Genomic DNA, 19786 nt, shown 5'->3' on the forward strand with positions numbered 1-19786 from the left:
ATTCACTGAGTTCTGTAAAACTTTATATACTGGCTAAACTCTAATTGACCTTATTGATAAAATGGTCACTATTTAAATGTATCAGATTTTATGATGATTTATGATGTTTTAAAACCATTTTCAGGATGAAAGTTCAATAGAGAGTGATGAATTTGATATGAGTGATTCCACACGGATGTCAACTGTGAACTCTGACCTTAGCTCCAATCTTGAGGAAAGAATGCAGAGTCCTCAGGCTATCCACGGCCAGCAAGATGGTAAGCCATTCAAATTGAACTAACAAAAATACAAAACAAAACAACAAAAACCCGAGTCAGAATTTATTAGAACAACCTTCTCTTATTTTGTGTCAATTGTTTGTTTCTGTGGCGACCTCTTCTGTTTATTCAGGTTACATTATCCACTTCATTATTTTTGGATCCAGGTCTTTGTTTCAAATTGGGATGGTAGACTGATTTATAAACAGATAGTAGGTGTAAAATTCCAAGCTTGACCATCTTTTGCTCCCTGAACTTAAAATATATTGTGTTAATGTACTTTGAGTTTTTAGCTTTGGTTTCTTGGGTCATTCTTCTGACTCAGTTAAGAGTTTTAGTATGATCAAAAGAGTAATTTGGAAAAATCAATTTCATTAAAGACAAGGTGAAAACTAAAAACAATTGATATAAAAAGACAATTTTACTAGAGTGAATTTTCTGGGTAAGAAGGTTTTTGCTGGGAATATAAGCTCCTTGAGTTATGATCTCTTCTTTTCCTTGGTCGTTGAAGAGAACACTCCTGAATCACTCCATTGTTCTTAATAGAAAGAAAACTGGATATGTAGGGGAATTAGCTTGGTAGTTAAAACACTTTGGTCTCCTATTTTCAGAGATCTTTAAATACTATCTGTGGATTTTTGTAAGCCTCAAGTTATGCATGCAAGTAAATGTATTACTTGAGTAATGGTGAGTGAAAATTAAGGGTTCTAAATAAAAGAGAACTGGCCCGTTTTATTCAACATTGTTTTAGTATTCCTGTAATGACTTTACATGAATTTTCTGTGCCTACATCTGTAGCTAAGGAAATAAAAATCTTTCCTTGTTTACACTGACATTTGCTGTTGAAAAGTAGTTGCAAAATATTGCGGCATGTCTAGCTGCTATTAGTGTTCTGCTTATGCTGTCACAGTTTAAGAAATCTCTAGATGGGTGACATCACGGAAATGGCGCCGTGAGCAGCGCGTCCAACAGCTCTCCCCTAAATCACAACAAATTTATCAACTAGAAACAGAAAAATTTATCCTCGGAGCATTCCGGAGTTCCACACAAACTGATAGCAAAAGGACTGTTATCACTTGAATCTGAGAGACGAGGGTGTGGAGGAATCTACCACAGGGACGTTCTTTCAAACCGCAAGGAAGTGCGCCTGTGGTGAGTCAGCCCATATACTTGGGAACCGCGAGCCCCCGCGAGCAGCCGCGCGCGCCCGGTCCGGTTGAGCACCGCTGACGTTCCCAGCGGCCCACACACTGCGAGTGGGGGTCGCCGACCACCGGTGCCCGGAACGCCCGATTCGCGCGCGTGCCTTGGGCATTCCACGCGCCCCGGACACCCTGCTGGCCCGCACACCCAGGGGGCTCCATTATCCTACGCCTGGTGCGGTCCAGCCGCCAGCGGCGGGGCGAGCGGGAGAGGCTTGGGAGATTCTCTCCGTGGGCGGGGCACCTCACCCAGCCATTCAAGCTAACAATCAAGCGTTGGGGGAGGGGCGCGTGCAGGCAGCCTAAAATACCTTCGGAAGCACAGCTGTGACCCAATCACTGAAATTAGCTTAACCCATGAAATCTGCGCACCCTCGGTTCTAATTGATAAGATCTCTCTCAGTTCAGCGATCCAAGATAAGAGGCGTGATATTTTTTAGTGCCTCTCGCTAAAGGGGCGGGGGCAACTTCTGATTGATAGAGCCTCCATATTCAGGGATAAACGCTAACAAGAAGGACTTGGCAGATAATAAAGTCTATACTACACTAGTCGTAAGCAGAGACTAGTGCCTCTTCTTCCCTGCAAAAACGGGCTACAAAGTGTGGAAAGCCTGGGTTGAGAGGTCCAACTAAATGATAGGCGCTGAACAGTCACCTTGACAACAATTGACTCCCACCCCCGCCTGATTACACTGGAGGCCCTGACTGTCAGAGCCTTCCCAAAGCCTTGCACTGAGTGGGGATAGAGTGGGGATTTCCCAGCTCTTTGAGCCTCTTACTCCCCAGGCAGAAGCAGTTACAGCCTTATAGCTGGATCACCAGGCTGCTAATTCAGAAAGGGGGGACTAGGAGAGAGAATCCAGGAAAGCAAACTCTCTCATCGTTGGACCCTGCAAACGCCAACAAGCCTTTACTTCCAGCAAGACTAAAGCCAATTATATGACATTGCCATAGAATCCCATCAACTGCAAATCCCTAACTAAGAGTGACACAGGGGCAGAGCCTGGGGTACAGAGTCACCGACCAGGAAGAGGGAGAGAAAAGAAAAAGGAAGAAGTTAACCTCTCAAAATCAAGAAAAACCCACAGACTTTACAACTTGATCCACTAAATTTTTTTGTTGTTGTTGTTGTTGTTTGTTTCTTCTATCTTTTTGCCTTTATTTCCTCCACCTCGGTCCTTCTATTCTCTGCCCATCTTATGCTTCCCCTTTCTTGAACTACACTACCCATGAGTGTTGCATTTTATTTTTCTTCTTCATCCTCACCCTCCTTTAAGGTTATACTCCAAAACACTTAACTCTCACTCTCTCCTCTTTTGTTTTTTTTTCTGTCTTGCTTTATTTTGTTTTTTTCTCTTCCTATTTTATTTCTTCCTTCGTTTTTCTCTTTTTCTTATTTTTTCCTTTCTATACGTTTTTTCTTTTCTCATTTTACTTTCCTCCCATATAATCCTCAATCACGAACAAATTAGTTAATTTGGGACTCAAGGCTTTTTTTTGGCTTTATTTCTCTTTTTTGCTTTTGTTTTTTTTTTTTTCTTGTTTGTTTATTTTTGTGGCATTTTGGGTCCTCCCAACCCAAGGTCTCCATTGTATTTAGTCTTCGCTCCACTTAATACAACAGATTTTTACTTATTATTTTTATTTTTTTTCTTCTTTATTATTCTTTTTTGGTCCTTTTTTCTGGTTCCCTCTTATCCTCTCATTATATCTCTTAGTTGACTATCACTTACAAGCAAATCATCTTATGCTTGTCTAAGATTTTCTTCCTTTTTTTTTTTTTTTTGCATTTAGTAGGTCCCTACTCCCTTTTTTTTTTGCCCCTTGAACTCTTCACCCCAAATCAGGCCCTCCATTATAGGCACGATATTTCCCTGAGGAGGGGAGAGGAGGGAAAGAGAAGAGAGAAAAAAAAGGGGGAAATAATAAATTATTACTGTTTTTTTTTGTGGGGTGTTTTACCTTTTTTTTTTTTTTTTTTTACTTTTTACTCTTTATTAATTCTAATTAGTGCTATCAATAAGACCACCCTCAGATGCCGATAAGAAAGAGGAAATCGAATATTATGGATACAAAAGAAAGAGAGGTAACACAAATAGATGTGGAAAATCTATGGAGAAAAGACAACATATTGGAAGCCTTGGAGCTAAATGACAGAGAATTTAAAATAGAAATCTTAAAAATACTCAGAGATATACAAGAAAACACAGAAAGGCAATATAGGGAGATCAGAAAACAACTCAATGAACACAAAGAATATATTACCAAGGAAATTGAAACTATAAAAACAAATCAAACAGAAATGAAAAACTCAATTCACGAGCTGAAAAACGAGGTAACAAGCTTAGCTAACAGAACAGCCCAGATTGAAGATAGGATTAGTGAAATAGAAGACAAACAACTTGAGGCACAACAGAGAGAAGAAGAAAGAGACTCAAAAATAATAAAAAACGAGAAAGCCCTACAGGAATTGTCTGACTCCATCAGAAAGAATAACATAAGAATAATAGGTATATCAGAGGGAGAAGAGAAAGAAAATGGAATGGAGAATATACTCAAACAAATAATAGAAGAGAACTTCCCAAGCCTGTGGAAGGAACTAAAGTCTCAAATTCAAGAAGCAAACAGAACACCAAGTTTTCTTAACGCCAACAAACCCACTCCAAGGCACATCATAATAAAGATGACACAAACCAATGACAAAGAAAAAATTCTCAAGGCAGCCAGGGAAAAGAAGAGTACAACATATAAAGGAAGGCCTATTAGATTATCATCAGATTTCTCAGCAGAAACTCTACAAGCTAGAAGAGAGTGGACCCCAATATTTAAAGCCCTGAAAGAGAGGAACGTTCAGCCAAGAATACTATACCCATCAAAGCTATCCTTCAAGTATGAAGGAGATATAAAAACATTCACAAATACAGAAAAGATGAGAGAATTTATCAACAGAAAGCCCCCACTCCAGGAAATACTAAAGGGGGTTTTCCAACCAGATTCAAAGAACAAAAGAAAACAACACCACAAGTAACAGCTCCACCAAGAACACAATAAAACCAAACTTAAACTGTGACAACAAAGGGAAAAAAGGGGGGAGAGGATGGAGATTAACAGTAGCAAAAAATGATAAAGTGCAGAAATACTTATAAGATAGGGTACTACAATGAATATGGTAGGTACCCTTTTCATTACTTAATGGTAACCACCCTTGAAAAAACCACCACAAAAACACTTGACTTAAAAAAGGTAGCAACAGAGGAAAGAAGTATGGAACACAAACAAACAAAAACAAATGATAGAAAAACAAAAGAGAAGAATCAAACTAGATACAAAACTAACAGAAAGCAATTTATAAAATGGCAGTAGGGAACCCACAAGTGTCAATAATTACACTAAATGTAAATGGATTAAACTTACCAATAAAAAGACACAGAGTAGCAGAATGGATTAAAAAAGAAAATCCAACTATATGCTGCCTACAAGAAACACATCAAAGCAACAAGGATAAAAACAAATTCAAAGAAAAGGCTGGAAAACAATACTCCAAGCAAACAACACCCAAAAAAAAAGCAGGCGTAGCAATACTCATATCTAATAATGCTGACTACAAGACAGAAAAAGTACTCAGAGACAAAAATGGTCATTTCATAATGATTAAGGGGAAGTTGAATCAAAAAGACATAACAATCCTTAATATATATGCACCAAACCAAGGAGCACCAAAATATATAAGACAGCTACTTATTGACCTTAAAACAAAAACTGACAAAAATACAATCATACTTGGAGACCTCAATACACCGCTGACGGCTCTAGATCGGTCATCCAAACAGAGAATCAATAAAGATATAGTGGCCTTAAACGAAATACTAGAACACCTGGATATGATAGACATGTACAGGACACTTCATCCCAAAGCGACAGAGTATACATTTTTCTCTAGTGTACATGGAACATTCTCAAGAATTGACCATATGTTGGGCCACAAAGACAATATCAGCAAATTTAGAAAAATTGAAATTGTACCAAGCATATTTTCTGATCATAAAGCCTTGAAACTAGAATTCAACTGCAAAAAAGAGGGGGAAAAACCCACAAAAATGTGGAAACTAAACAACATACTTCTAAAAAATGAATGGGTCAAAGAAGAAATAAGCGCAGAGATCAAAAGATATATACAGACAAATGAAAATGAAAATACGACATATCAGAATCTCTGGGATGCAGCAAAAGCAGTAATAAGAGGAAAGTTCATATCACTTCAGGCCTATATGAACAAACAAGAGAGAGCCGAAGTAAACCACTTAACTTCACACCTTAAGGAACTAGAAAAAGAAGAACAAAGACAACCCAAAACCAGCCGAAGAAAGGAGATAATAAAAATCAGAGCAGAAATAAATGAAATAGAGAACAGAAAAACTATAGAAAAAATCAATAAAACAAGGAGCTGGTTCTTTGAAAAGATCAACAAAATTGACAAACCCTTGGCAAGACTCACCAAGGAAAAAAGACACAGGACTCAAATAAATAAAATCCAAAATGAAAGAGGAGAGATCACCACAGACATCATAGATATACAAAGAATTATTGTAGAATACTATGAAAAATTATATGCCACCAAATACAACAATCTAAAAGAAATGGATAAATTCCTAGAACAATACAACCTTCCTAGACTGAGTCATGAAGAAGCAGAAAGCCTAAACAGACCAATCAGCAGGGAGGAAATAGAAAAAACTATTAAAAATCTCCCCAAAAATAAAAGTCCAAGCCCAGACGGTTATACTAGTGAATTCTATCAAACATTCAAAGAAGACTTGGTTCCTATTCTACTCAAAGTCTTCCAAAAAATTGAAGAAGAAGCAATACTTCCAAACACATTTTATGAGGCCAACATAACCCTCATACCAAAACCTGGCAAGGATGGCACAAAGAAAGAAAACTACAGACCAATATCTCTAATGAATACAGACGCTAAAATACTAAACAAAATACTGGCAAACCGAATACAACAACATATTAAAAAAATAATACATCATGATCAAGTGGGATTCATCCCAGAATCTCAGGGATGGTTCAACATACGCAAAACGGTTAACGTAATACACCATATCAACAAAACAAAGAACAAAAACCACATGATCTTATCAATAGATGCAGAAAAGGCTTTTGATAAAATACAACACAATTTTATGTTTAAGACTCTCAACAAAATGGGTATAGAAGGAAAATATCTCAACATGATAAAGGCCATATATGATAAACCATCAGCCAACATCCTATTAAACGGCATAAAACTGAGGACTTTCTACCTTAAATCAGGAACAAGACAGGGTTGTCCACTCTCTCCACTCTTATTCAACGTGGTGCTAGAAGTTCTGGCCAGAGCAATCAGACAAGACAAAGAAATAAAAGGCATCCATATCGGAAAAGAAGAAGTAAAGCTATCACTTTTTGCTGATGATATGATCCTATACATCGAAAACCCAAAGGACTCCACAAAAAGATTATTAGAAACAATAAACCAATACAGTAAGGTCGCAGGATACAAAATTAACATACAGAAGTCCATAGCCTTTCTATATGCCAACAATGAAATATTAGAAAACGAACTCAAAAAAATAATCCCCTTCACGATTGCAACAAAAAAATAAAATACCTAGGAATAAACATAACAAAGAACGTAAAGGACCTATATAATGAAAATTACAAAGCATTGTTAAGGGAAATCGAAAAAGATACAATGAGATGGAAAAATATTCCTTGTTCTTGGATAGGAAGAATAAATATAATCAAAATGGCCATATTACCCAAAGCAATATACAAATTTAATGCAATTCCCATCAAAATCCCTATGAGATTTTTTAAAGAAATGGAACAAAAAATCATCAGATTTATATGGAACTATAAAAAACCCCGAATAGCCAAAACAATCCTAAGGAAAAAGAATGAAGCTGGGGGCATTACAATACCTGACTTTAAACTATATTATAGGGCCACGATAATCAAAACAGCATGGTATTGGCAAAAAAAATAGACACTCAGACCAATGGAACAGAATAGAAAGCCCAGAAATAAAACCACATATATATGGTCAAATAATCTTTGATAAAGGGGCCAACAACACACAATGGAGAAAAGAAAGCCTCTTCAACAAATGGTGTTGGGAAAACTGGAAAGCCACATGCAAAAGAATGAAACTCGACTACAGCCTGTCCCCGTGTACTAAAATTAATTCAAAATGGATCAAAGACCTAAATATAAGACCTGAAACAATAAAGTACATAGAAGAAGACATAGGTACTAAAATCATGGACCTGGGTTTTAAAGAACATTTTATGAACTTGACTCCAATGGCAAGAGAAGTGAAGGCAAAGATAAATGAATGGGACTACATCAGAATTAAAAGTTTTTGCTCAGCAAGAGAAACTGATATCAAAATAAACAGACAGCCAACTATATGGGAACTGATATTTTCAAACGACAGCTCAGATAAGGGCCTAATATCCAAAATTTACAAAGAACTCATAAAACTCAACAACAAACAAACAAGCAATCCAATAAAAAAATGGGAAGAGGACATGAACAGACACTTCTCCCAGGAAGGGATACAAATGGCCAACAGATATATGAAAAGATGCTCAGCTTCATTAGTTATTAGAGCAATGCAAATCAAAACTACAATGAGATACCACCTCACTCCTGTTAGATTAGCTATTATCAACAAGACGGGTAATAGCAAATGTTGGAGAGGCTGTGGAGAAAAAGGAACCCTCATACACTGTTGGTGGGACTGTAAAGTAGTACAACCATTATGGAGGAAAGTATGGTGCTTCCTCAAAAAACTGCAAATAGAACTACCTTATGACCCAGCAATCCCTCTACTGGGTATATACCCCAAAACCTCAGAAACATTGATACGTGAAGACACATGTAGCCCCATGTTCATTGCAGCACTGTTCACAGTGGCCAAGACATGGAAACAACCAAAAAGCCCTTCAATAGAAGACTGGATAAAGAAGATGTGGCACATATACACTATGGAATACTACTCAGCCATAAGAAATGATGACATCAGATCATTTACAGCAAAATGGTGGGATCTTGATAACATTATAAGGAGTGAAATAAGTAAATCAGAAAAAAACAAGAACTACATGATTCCATACATTGGTGGAACATAAAAATGAGACTAAGAGACATGGACAAGAGTGTGGTGGTTACCAAGGGTGGGGGGGGGAGGGAGGACATGGGAGGGAGGGAGGGAGAGAGTTAGGGGGAGGGGGAGGGGCACAGAGAACTAGATAGAGGGTGACAGAGGACAATCTGACTTTGGGCGAGGGGTTTGCAACATAATTTGATGACAAAATAACCTAGACATGTTTTCTTTGAATATATGTACCCTGATTTATTAATGTCATCCCATTACCATTAATAAAAATTTATTAAAAAAAAAAAAAGAAATCTCTAGATTTAAGCATAACAAAATGCACAACTAAAGGCAGGGTTTGTTTTTTTTTTCTCAAATTGCAGATGAGTTTAAAAAAATGTTGATGTTTGTTGGCATGAGTTAGCAATACCTTGATCAGTGATTTTAGAATCATATCTTACTCACCACATAGTAAAATAGCTCTTGTATTTGGGAAAGTTCTAAGAATTAAATTTTTCTGGTTTAGATATGAGTTATTTTTTTCTTCTACTATATGTAACCTTGTTCAGAGCTGGATTTTTAGTGGAAATTGTATTGCACTGGGATCACAGAATAACTGAAAAAATATATATGTATTTCTCACTCTTTTAATATTTGTTCATATAGTTTATGTGTTTTTACCATCATCTTGTTTGGTCTATAATTTCAGAGAATTTAAATAATAAGAAAATGTCTCTCATGATGTAAATTTATGGTTTTCTTGATTAAAATTGCCAGCTGTGGATCTGGTTAAGGAACAGCTGATGTGATTTAAATCTACATTGATGTTAATCTACATTGTAGTGGAATACCCTTTCTCATCATATATTATTGTTGTGTGCCCCAAGGATAAACACTTATCTAATAGTTTCTTCTTTAGCCTAAGCCTAAACCTAAACCTAAGTCTAAGCCTTCTCTTACAGTTTAAATTCCATTTCCTCACACTTCACATAGAATTTTCTCTTGAAATTATCTCTTCTTTCTTCTGAATGATAGGTTTTTCCCATGATCAGCACACAGACATGATTAAATAAATATCCTCTTTATAAAGCCTCTGTTGACCTTGGCTGGTGATTCAGTGAATAAAGCATTGGCCCAGTGTACGGATGTCCCAGGTTTGATTTCTGGTCAGAGCACACAGGAGAAGCCACCATCTGCTTCTCTTCCCCTCCCTCTCCCACCCCTCTTTCCCCCTTCTCTCTTTCTTCTCCTCCCTCAGCCAGTGGCTTGACTGTTTTGAGAGTGTGGCCCCAGGTGGTAAGGAGCACTCAGTCGAATGTGCTAAAAATAGCTTGTTACTTGAGCATCAGTCCCAGATGGGATTGCCAGGTGGATCCTAGTTGGGGCACATGCGGGAGCCTGCCTCACTATCTCCCCTACTCTCACCTAAAAAAAAAGCCTCTTGTTGATCCCATTGTGCCCCTTCATTCATTGCATTTCTCTGCACCACTATGTAACACACTTTACAGTGAAACTCATTGAAAGAGTTATCAGTTCCACTTTCTTGCCTCTACTCTTCATCATTACCCCTCTACTTTACTAGCTTTTGTGAATGTTGCTGAATTCATTAGTTAGACCTTATTCCTCATATGCTTCAACAGTTAAGTTTAAAGGAAGCCACACTCTTTGCTTCCTGGTGGACCTCTTCCTCAGTCATCTCTGCGTTCCTTTTCCATATCCTATTCTATAGATATTAGAGTACTCTAGGGTTTAGCTCTTAACTCTCTACTCCTCTGTGCCCACTCTTTAGATAATTACATGGAGTCATGTGGCTTTTAATCCCATCCATACCCTGATGAATCCCATATTTACTGCTTTAAGTCCTGATATTTTTCCTGAGCTCAGGACTATCTTCCCCTCTCTATTAGCTAAATTATAACATTTTCAAGAGGACGTATCACTATATGAAACTATATCACTTTTATCTATTACCTGTTTTCTTTTCAGAATGCAAATGCCATATCAATTAATGTATCTTGTTATGCTTCTGATTTTCTTTTATTTGCTCCATTTAAGATAATTCTTAAATGATCCATTATTTAAATGGTTAAAATATTACTTTTTACCATAATCATGATTTATGATATCAGTTTTATATATTTTTTGTGCTTTCTTTATTTTTTCTTTCCCCTAACAGTAGCATTCTCCTAGGTATCACCAACAGTGACAAATTACTATGTCATTCCTTGTTTTTCTCTGTACTGAAATACATATGCACATACATATGTACACACTCAGAAGATTTTGCCATCATTTTCCAAAACTGGGTTTATATAACTTACAGTATTTCTGTATCTTTCTTTACTCATCTAATATTATCTTTCTTTCAGAATTTTCTGTGTGCTAAAATATGTATATATAATGGTGAGCATAAAAAAGACATGATCTCTAGCTTCCTGAAACATGTTATCTAGAGAAATAAAAACATACATGATACCATTCACATTTGGCCAGAGTTCATCTAACCAATGTGGGGAAATTCCTGCTTATGTAAAAAGAAGAATTCATAGTAGTAAAACTTGTAGTTTGTGCCTCTTTTCTTTCAGTGGAGACTTGGGTGGTATGTTAAAATCGGGTGGGGCAGAACAATATAAAATTTTTAAGGTTAAATTAGGATGGTCTGTTATTTAACACTAATCATTTTAAAGAAACTGAAATAGCAATTTGTATTTCTTAGGAATCCTTCCTGATAATTATAACACAGGAAGTTAGAACAATGTCTTTACTGGACACATGCAAACTAGAAAGTAAAAAACTTTTTTTTTCAGTTTTCATCTTATTGTGGTTATAAAAATTTGCAATCAGTTTAATATCAAGGGAAAGAAAGAATATAAAATAGACATAATTTTAGAGATAAAAGCTTCATAATGATATAGGGGTGGGCAAAAGTAGGTTTATAGTTGTGAATACATGATAGAGTTTATTTTTGTATTATTTATTAATTATTGTGTTATTTTGTATCCAAACAATTGTAGACCTACATTTGCCAGACCTTGTGTGTACTGTCTGTATTTTGGGGTAATAAAGAAAAAGAAGGGAAATGTCTTGCCATCAGGCTATATAATCAGATAAAGAAAAAAAGGACACAAACTAGAATGAAACATTTAAAGAAAAATGCTCCAAGATTGATGCATAATATTTACTTTTTTCCTAAGTTTATAATGCTTCCTTAACTCAATGAAAACACAAACTTAAAAAATGCACAGAAAATGCACAGCAAGTATTTTACCCTCTTTTTAAGAAATTGAGTACATTAGTAAAATATATTAAACTATTTAAAAGTAGGTTTTTTTTGTAGACTTCAAGTAATGATTTGTGGTTAAAATCATTTAAGGGTTGTATAGTCATTTGATTTACTCATAAAAGCATGTGGAATAGGCCCTGGCCGGTTGACTCAGTGATAGAGCATCGGCTTGGTGTGTGGAAGTTCCAGGTTTGATTCCAAGCCGGGGCACATAGGAGAAGCACCCATCTCCTTTACTACCCTCCCCCTTCTCCCTTCTCTGTATCTCTTTCTTCCCCTCCTGCAGCCAAGGCTCCATTGGAGCAAAGTTGGCCCGGGTGCTGAGGATAGCTCCATGGGCTCTGGTTGCAATGGCAACTCCCCAGATGGTCAGAGCATTGCCCCCCGGTGGGCATGCCTGGTGGCGGTTGGACCCATGTGCGAATTTCTCTGCCTCCCTACTTCGCACTTCAGAAACACACACACACACACACACACACACACACACACAAAACTGTTGTGGAATAAAAGGAGCTTATTGAGAAAGCGGCTCTGCGTGCAGTGGCTGTGGTTTATTCTACAAAATTCCAAACAGTATTCCTGGGTCAAAAAGCTTAAAGGTGCTCTGTACTAAAATGTTCATCAGTTTGTAAGTGTTCTTGTTCTGCCATCCATGTTAACATATTGTAAGTAAAAATGTTGTCACTTAGGCTTTTGTCTTTAAATCCAAGATCCTAGAAAAGTTTTGGTGTGGTTTTTTTTTGTTTGTTTGTTTGTTTTTATCTTTCCAAAGTTAGAAGCGGGGAGGCAGTCAGACAGACTCCTGCATGCGCCGGACCAGGATCCACCTGGCATGCCCACCAGGGGACAATGCTCCACGTATATGGGGTATTGCTCCGTTTCTGCTGGAGTCATTCTAGCGCCTGAGGTGGAGGCCATGGAGCCATCCTCAACACCGAGGCCAACTTTGCTCCACTGGAGCCTTGGCTGCAGGAAGGGAAGAGAGAGATAGAGAAGAAGGAGGGGGGAAGGATGGAGAAGCAGATGGGCGCTTCTCCTATGCGCCCTGAGTATATTCTAAAAGCAGCTGATCTACATTTATTTCTTGTTGTCTGAGGTTATTTATTAAAGAATATCTGGCAAAAGTAAAGTGTCAGTTTTAGAAATGGACTCAAACATTCAATTTTACTTGATAGAGGAATACATTTCATTGTGTGTGTGTGTGAGAGAGAGAGAGAGAGAGAGAGAGAGAGAGAGAGAGGCAGAGAGAGAGAGATAGAGACAGACAGGAAGGGAGAGAGATGAGAAGCATCAATTCTTCATTGTGGCACCTTAGCTGTTCATTAATTGCTTTCTCATATGTACCTTGACTGGGGGACTACATCAGACTGAGTGACCCCTTGCTCAAGCCAGCGACCTTGGGCTCAAGCTGGTGAGCCTTGCTCAAACCAGATGAACCTGTGCTCAAGCTGGAGACCTTGGGGTTTCGAACCTGGGTCTTCCAGGTCCCAGTCTGATGCTCTATCCACTACATCACCTCCTGGTCAGAAGGAATACATTTCTAAGCATCATTTTAACTGGTTTTCTGAGTTAATACCTTATTGTAAACTATTAATACTTTCATAAGGGAACATTTGTGTTTTATTAAACTCAAAAAGATTATTAGATAACAGCAAAAATTTTTCATATTTTAAGTCACAAGAAATTGTTCTTTTTTTGCTTTTTAAAAAATGTTATAGGAATACAAATGGAAGTTGAGAAATATTCCCAACTCTCTGAACATGAGCTTGCTCAGCTTTAAAATTAAGGGACTACAATAGGAAAAAAAGCATACATTTTCTTTTACCAGTTATTTGCTATGATTTTGGTCATGGCATCTCAGAAATACTGCTCTTAGGAATGTCTTCAATGTCCTTTGATTGTCTTTTGACTCAATGGAGTTATGTAGAAATGTCTTAAATAGAGTTTTTATGTGTAGTATTTGGTACTTTATTAATTTATCAAATAATGGCTTATTTATATATTTAAACCTTAACAAACAGTGTCTTGTGTGTCAGGCAAAGGGATGTGGTGATATTTAGAAACAAGAAAAGAGGAAGAACAACTTGTGAATTAAAATTTTCTTAAAGAGTTTATCAAAATTTACTTCACCTTCTTCCTGTGATGGTCTTTAAAAAAAACATATTCAAAGCAACTTTTTTATTCAAAAATTGTATTTTGTAATTTTATTAACATTTAAGAATACATAGTTGATTTGCTATAATTTGAAGATGTCCCCCTTCTGCATAATATTTGTGTTCTAGATATGTTTTGATATGCTTCAATTGGTCAGGCCATTTTTTTAAATTGAATTTTATTGGGATGACACTCGTTAACTTAGTTCTTATACAGGTTTCAGGTGCCAATTCTGTAATACGTATCTGTACACCATATTGTGTGCTCACCCCCCTCCCTGCCCAGGTCAAGGCTTTGTCCATCCCTGTTGATTCCCCTATACCCTCCTTCACCTCCCCCATTTCCCAGCAATCCCCACACTATGGGTCATGTCCAAAAGGGTTTTTTCTTTTGTCCTTTTCTGCTCTATCTCTCCCCCTCCCTCACCCAACCTGCCCCCACCCTCCAACAGCTGTCCGCCTGCTCTCTATTTATAAGTCTATTTATATTTTGCTTGTTAGTTCATTTTGTTTATTAGGTTCCACATGTGAGTGAAATCATATGTTACTTGTGTTTCTCTTACTGGCTTATTTCACTTAGCATAATGATCTCCAGGTCCATTTTTGATAAACCAGGAAAAAAAATTGAATTGGAATTTCATGGCTAACCTGCATACAAATGTGAAAATAGTGTGTGTGTGCATGGATGGATAGCTAGATCTTACAAAAACATGCTTAGTGAGAATAAATTTTAAAGAACTTTAGGTCTTACCATTGACAAAATCATAATTTTTTTTTGGTACTTCTCTGAATTTGTAAACGGGGAGGCAGTCAAACAGACTCCTGCATGCGCCCGACTGGGATCCACTGGCATGCCCACCAGGGGGCGATGCTCTGCCCATCTGGGGCGTTGCTCTGTTGCAACCAGAGCCATTCTAGTGCCTGAGGCAGAGGCCATAGAGCCGTCCTCAGTGCCCAGGCCAACTTTGCTCCAATGGAGCCTTGGCTGTGGGAGGGGAAGAGAGAGACAGAGAGGAAGGAGAGGGGGAGGGGTGGAGAAGCAGGTGGGCACCTCTCCTGTGTGCCCTGGCAGGGAATCGAACCCGGGACTCCTGCACACCAGGCCGACGCTCTAACACTGAGCCTACCGGCCAGGGCCAAAACCATAGTTTTTTAAAAAAATGTGTGGCTTTCAGTATCAAGAGATCAGAGGACTTTTACTAAAACTTAGAAATATATCTTATTTTGAATTTGTTGGGGTAAAAATTGAATCCCCTGATGTTCATGTAAGTCCTTTAAGCCTTGTTAGACTATATAACAAATAACTAGAAAAAATATCCTTCTCTGGAATCTAGAGTTATATTCCTTCTTTCAGGGTTGCTTAGATACTTTTTATGAGAACATATTGGTCTAGACTACTTTTCCCATGTTATAATCTATAATTTACTGGTTTCCAAAGAGGTGTTATTAAAAAATTCATTGGAAAAGAATTTCAGTGTTATTTTCCCAAGATTCTTTGAGCAACTTTGCTTATGTAGTAGGGGTCTTTGCTTCCCACTAAGACTTATATGATACAACATTCACCCCAACAAGGATGCTTGTTAAGGGGCTAAATAGCTAAAATGGAGACCAGTGTCCCATTCAGTGAAATAATTTTAAAAATCATTTTACTTGGAGCCTTGATTATACTTAGGCAAGGGTAAGTGGTGACAGACCCAATATTTCATTATTCATTCCACAATTATCTTTTGAACTCTACAGCGAACCACACAATGAGGTTATATATTAGGTTAAACAATATGGAAATTGCCAAACTCTAAAATAACTTAACATACAACATGAAGAATATGAAACTAAAATGTTTTTGAAATTGAGATATATTTTTGTTTCAAAACAATGATACATGCCCATGTATGTCCTATATATCTTGACTTGTGTGCTTGTAAAATGACCATAATCTTGTTCTGAGTGGAAACTTAGAAGGATGTAAAGTAAAAATATTGGTTTAGTTGTAAGATAAATATGTAGGGAAAGAGATATGACAGTGGGAGTTTCACTTTTTTCTTCTGTCTTGATTTAGAATATATATGTTTAGCATAGACTCCTACCTTGAGAACTGCAGATTTATGGGAGCTATCTTATATGGGATGACTAAGACAATCATGGAGGAAAAAACATGGAGCCAGTTTTCCAAACCATACTTATGAAGACATTCCTCACATTTCTACCTGGCAGTTTCGGAGTGTCTAGATGGCAGCTGTCTAAAGGGTATTGAGTCATGTAGATGTAGTTCAAGCTCAAATGCTATTTTTGGCCAGTGTTACCTTTTGCATTACTATAGTGAGGATTAATATGCATGTTTGTATGGATTTCAGTTAACATTATTTTCTTAGTTATGACAGTTATTATGTACTGCGTTTCTTTAATGCTTTTTGAAAATACCCTTCTAGTAGTCTAATATATTTTACAGTTTATTTGCAGTCTTATCTGATAATTGTGCATATGAGATTTAATTTAAGAACACACACACATATGCAGACACATAATACTCTTTTACTACTCTGTGTAAATGTGAATAAGATTTTAGTAAAAGTATGTTTGTGACTAAAATAAAATCTAATTTAGCTGAATAGGATACTTTCAAGTAATTATTAAAGTCTATAAACCAACAATAAAAGCAACTACTATTCACCATTTAATTTAGTTGTAAAATCTAATGAAACATGTTTTTAATAAAAATGATGTAAAACAGTATACTTAATAGGAAATTAAATTTAGTGATTAATTTTTAATGATGGTGAGTTTTAATTAGAAACACTATTAAAGTTTTTATTTTAGGCTGAACACCAAATTCCGTACTGAGGTTGTTTTCTTATCTAAGACATTTTTCTTTGTTCTACAACTTTGTTTTGCTTTAATGATTTCTAATTGCTTAGGAAATTTTGCTTAGAGCAAAAATGATTAAAATATTGTATTTTTTATTTTGTTTTTGCATAAATGTAATCAAGTATTTGACTTCCAGAGTTCAATCTGTTCTTAGCAGTATTATTGTTCTCAGTTTTTAAGATGAATGCACTTCTGGATTTAAAATACCTGAAAATGAGACCATGCTGCTGCTTTTTCTTAATTCAAGTTGTTCTAATGCTAGATTAAGAAATAATTTACATAATAAATTTATTGAATTAATTATTCTGAGTTGAGGTAGTTATGCAGATGAAGCTTTTAGAAAGCTTTATTTTCAGGGAAATTGCTCTATAAATAATTATATATTATAATTTGCAGAAATAAAAAGAATCTTTATAAGTAATATAAATAAAATAAGCAGAAGGAAAGTTACTTTAAATTAGAGGAAATTTTGATTGCTAGATTCTTTTGTAATATTATGTACACTGTTGGTGTATGTGTATTTAGTCATTTGAAAAGATTTATAAGTAGTAATGCTGTTTCCCAAAGCAGAAGAATAAATAGCATTTTAGCTTATATAAATCATAAGTATTGAAAAAAGATGCTCAAATTTTTACATTTATTTAAAATGCTTTTGTCAGGAATATTATTATTTTTTTTCTTGCAGTTAGGGTCATTATATTTGAAAGTTTACTTTTCTCTTAGGTTAAAATTCTTCTTTTTTGATACTTGACTCATATTACATAAGTGGTTTTTCATGTAAGTGAGTGCTTGTTTAGAAATTTAACTTATTGATTGCAGTCTGGAGGTTGTATACCGCAGAGACCAGGCCAGTCTTAGCTAGGTTTTGAGCCTCTGGAGAATTAGGAGAAATTGTCTAGGTTCCAGGCTTGTATTGGAGAGTTTAATCTGATCAATAAAGTGTATCAGATTAATTTAGAATTTTACTTCTAGCTAGTTCTTTGTTTTTGAGGTATTGCTCTGTGGTTGGCTGTAATCTTCATGAAAGTGTTCACTGGTTCATGAATGATTTCATGGATTTAATGTTCAATGTTTCAGCACCTCCAGGAGATATCAAAATTCTGTTTTAACCAAGGAGCAGACTCTAGATCCTTTAATCCTTGAATATTGAATTTTGTCTGTTTGATAATAAATAAGATAAGAATCCACATGATTTTGGAGAGATGCTAGAAAGTATATGTCTTTTGACTATTTTTTTTTTTTTTCATTTTTTTTCTGAAGCTGGAAACGGGGAGAGACAGTCAGACAGACTCCCGCATGCGCCCGACCGGGATCCACCCGGTACGCCCACCAGGGGCAACGCTCTGCCCACCAGGGGGCGATGCTCTGCCCATCCTGGGCGTCGCCATGTTGCGACCAGAGCCACTCTAGCGTCTGGGGCAGAGGCCACAGAGCCATCCCCAGCGCCCGGGCCATCTTTGCTCCAATGGAGCCTTGGCTGCGGGAGGCGAAGAGAGAGACAGAGAGGAAAGCGCGGCGGAGGGGTGGAGAAGCAAATGGGCGCTTCTCCTGTGTGCCCTGGCAGGGAATCGAACCCGGGTCCTCCGCACGCTAGGCCGACGCTCTACCGCTGAGCCAACCGGCCAGGGCTCTTTTGACTATTTGTTTAAATAAATTTTGAACTCATAAATTTCTGTATCCAGCTGTATTATAGAATCAAAACCACTTTCATTTTCCTAATTTGAAAGTCTTTAGCAACTAATTTTTTGTTTTGCTATTATTACCTGGCTTGCCTTTGTAAGTTCTCACTGTAAAGTCAACACCATGCTATGTTTCTCTACAACTTTGTTGTTGCTAGTGTGGGTCGGCTAGCTATTGCTCTTTTCAAAAAGAGCTTTAGGCTTTAGGCAAAAAATATTTCAGTGTTAAATAGGGTTTGAACTTGGTGTTGCATGGGAGTTGTACAGAGAAACAAAACAGCTACAAAATGGGTCTAAATTGACCATTAAAATCTTTATTTACTAAGTTTTCTTTCAACAACCATTAAATGGTATGTAGGTAGACAAAGAGAAGAATAGTCAGAGGATATTGAAGAAAGCAATCAAAAGGATATTTTATTATAAGTTTAGAGTTTAATTATTTTGTTGTCATTTGAGTGGGAGATCCTGGGGGAGGGCAGGAAACAACAGTATGTCTTAGGCATTCTCTTGTCCACTGCCTTTGAAGCCAAGCATAGTGTTTGACATAAAGTAGAATATAGAGTTTGAATTGAAATAGTGCTGTGAACTTTCTTCCCCATCTGCTTACTTCTATAGTGAAAGTGCACTCAGTCTTTCTTGTCAAATATTAGGTAGTTGATTGCCTGTGAATGAATATCCTGTCCTTTTCACATTTTTCTTTGGAGTTCCTGATGCCTATGCTGTCTCCCTTGTCTACCTCCCAGAGCCACTCAGGAGCAACAGAACAATAAAGTAGCTCTGAGATTTTAATTAAAGCAAATTTATTAAGAAGGCAGTTTGAAGGAACTTCATTTTAAATCCCTGAGACCTGGTTTCATATTCCAGCTCTGCCAGTAACTAGTTTTGCAGCCTTATTTAAAAATGATTAACATCATTGAGCACCCATTTCTACATCTGTAAATCAGAAACCTCTAAGATTCATTCTAGTTCCAAAACGCTCTGTGAGTGTTCACCCTTTTAGGATCCTCTTTCTCATCTATACCATTTCTTGTTGTCTTTGTTCTGACAAAAACACTTTCCTTTAAAAACTAAATGTGACTCCATGATCTTCTATCTATCTCTAAATTGGTTTAACTGTTTTCTCAGACTAGAGAAAGGGATTAAAGAATGATGGAGACACCCCATCCTATCCCAACCGGCTTCTCCCATCTTTAAAAAGCC

The 19786-nt window shown here is 36.9% G+C and overlaps 1 protein-coding gene across 6 annotated transcripts in view; it reads left to right on the top strand.

Moving 5' to 3' along the window:
- NOL4 (nucleolar protein 4) overlaps positions 1 to 19786 on the top strand; it is a 356147-nt gene that overhangs the window by 120456 nt on the left and 215905 nt on the right. For all 6 annotated transcript variants that reach the window (XM_066246998.1, XM_066246992.1, XM_066246993.1 and 3 more), the window contains one exon: positions 125 to 257. In XM_066246998.1, coding sequence (XP_066103095.1) covers positions 125 to 257 — 133 coding nt within the window. The remainder of the gene's footprint in view (positions 1 to 124; positions 258 to 19786) is intronic.

The sequence above is a fragment of the Saccopteryx bilineata genome, chromosome 11, assembly GCF_036850765.1.
Source record: "Saccopteryx bilineata isolate mSacBil1 chromosome 11, mSacBil1_pri_phased_curated, whole genome shotgun sequence".
Classification (NCBI taxonomy): Eukaryota; Metazoa; Chordata; class Mammalia; order Chiroptera; family Emballonuridae; genus Saccopteryx; species Saccopteryx bilineata.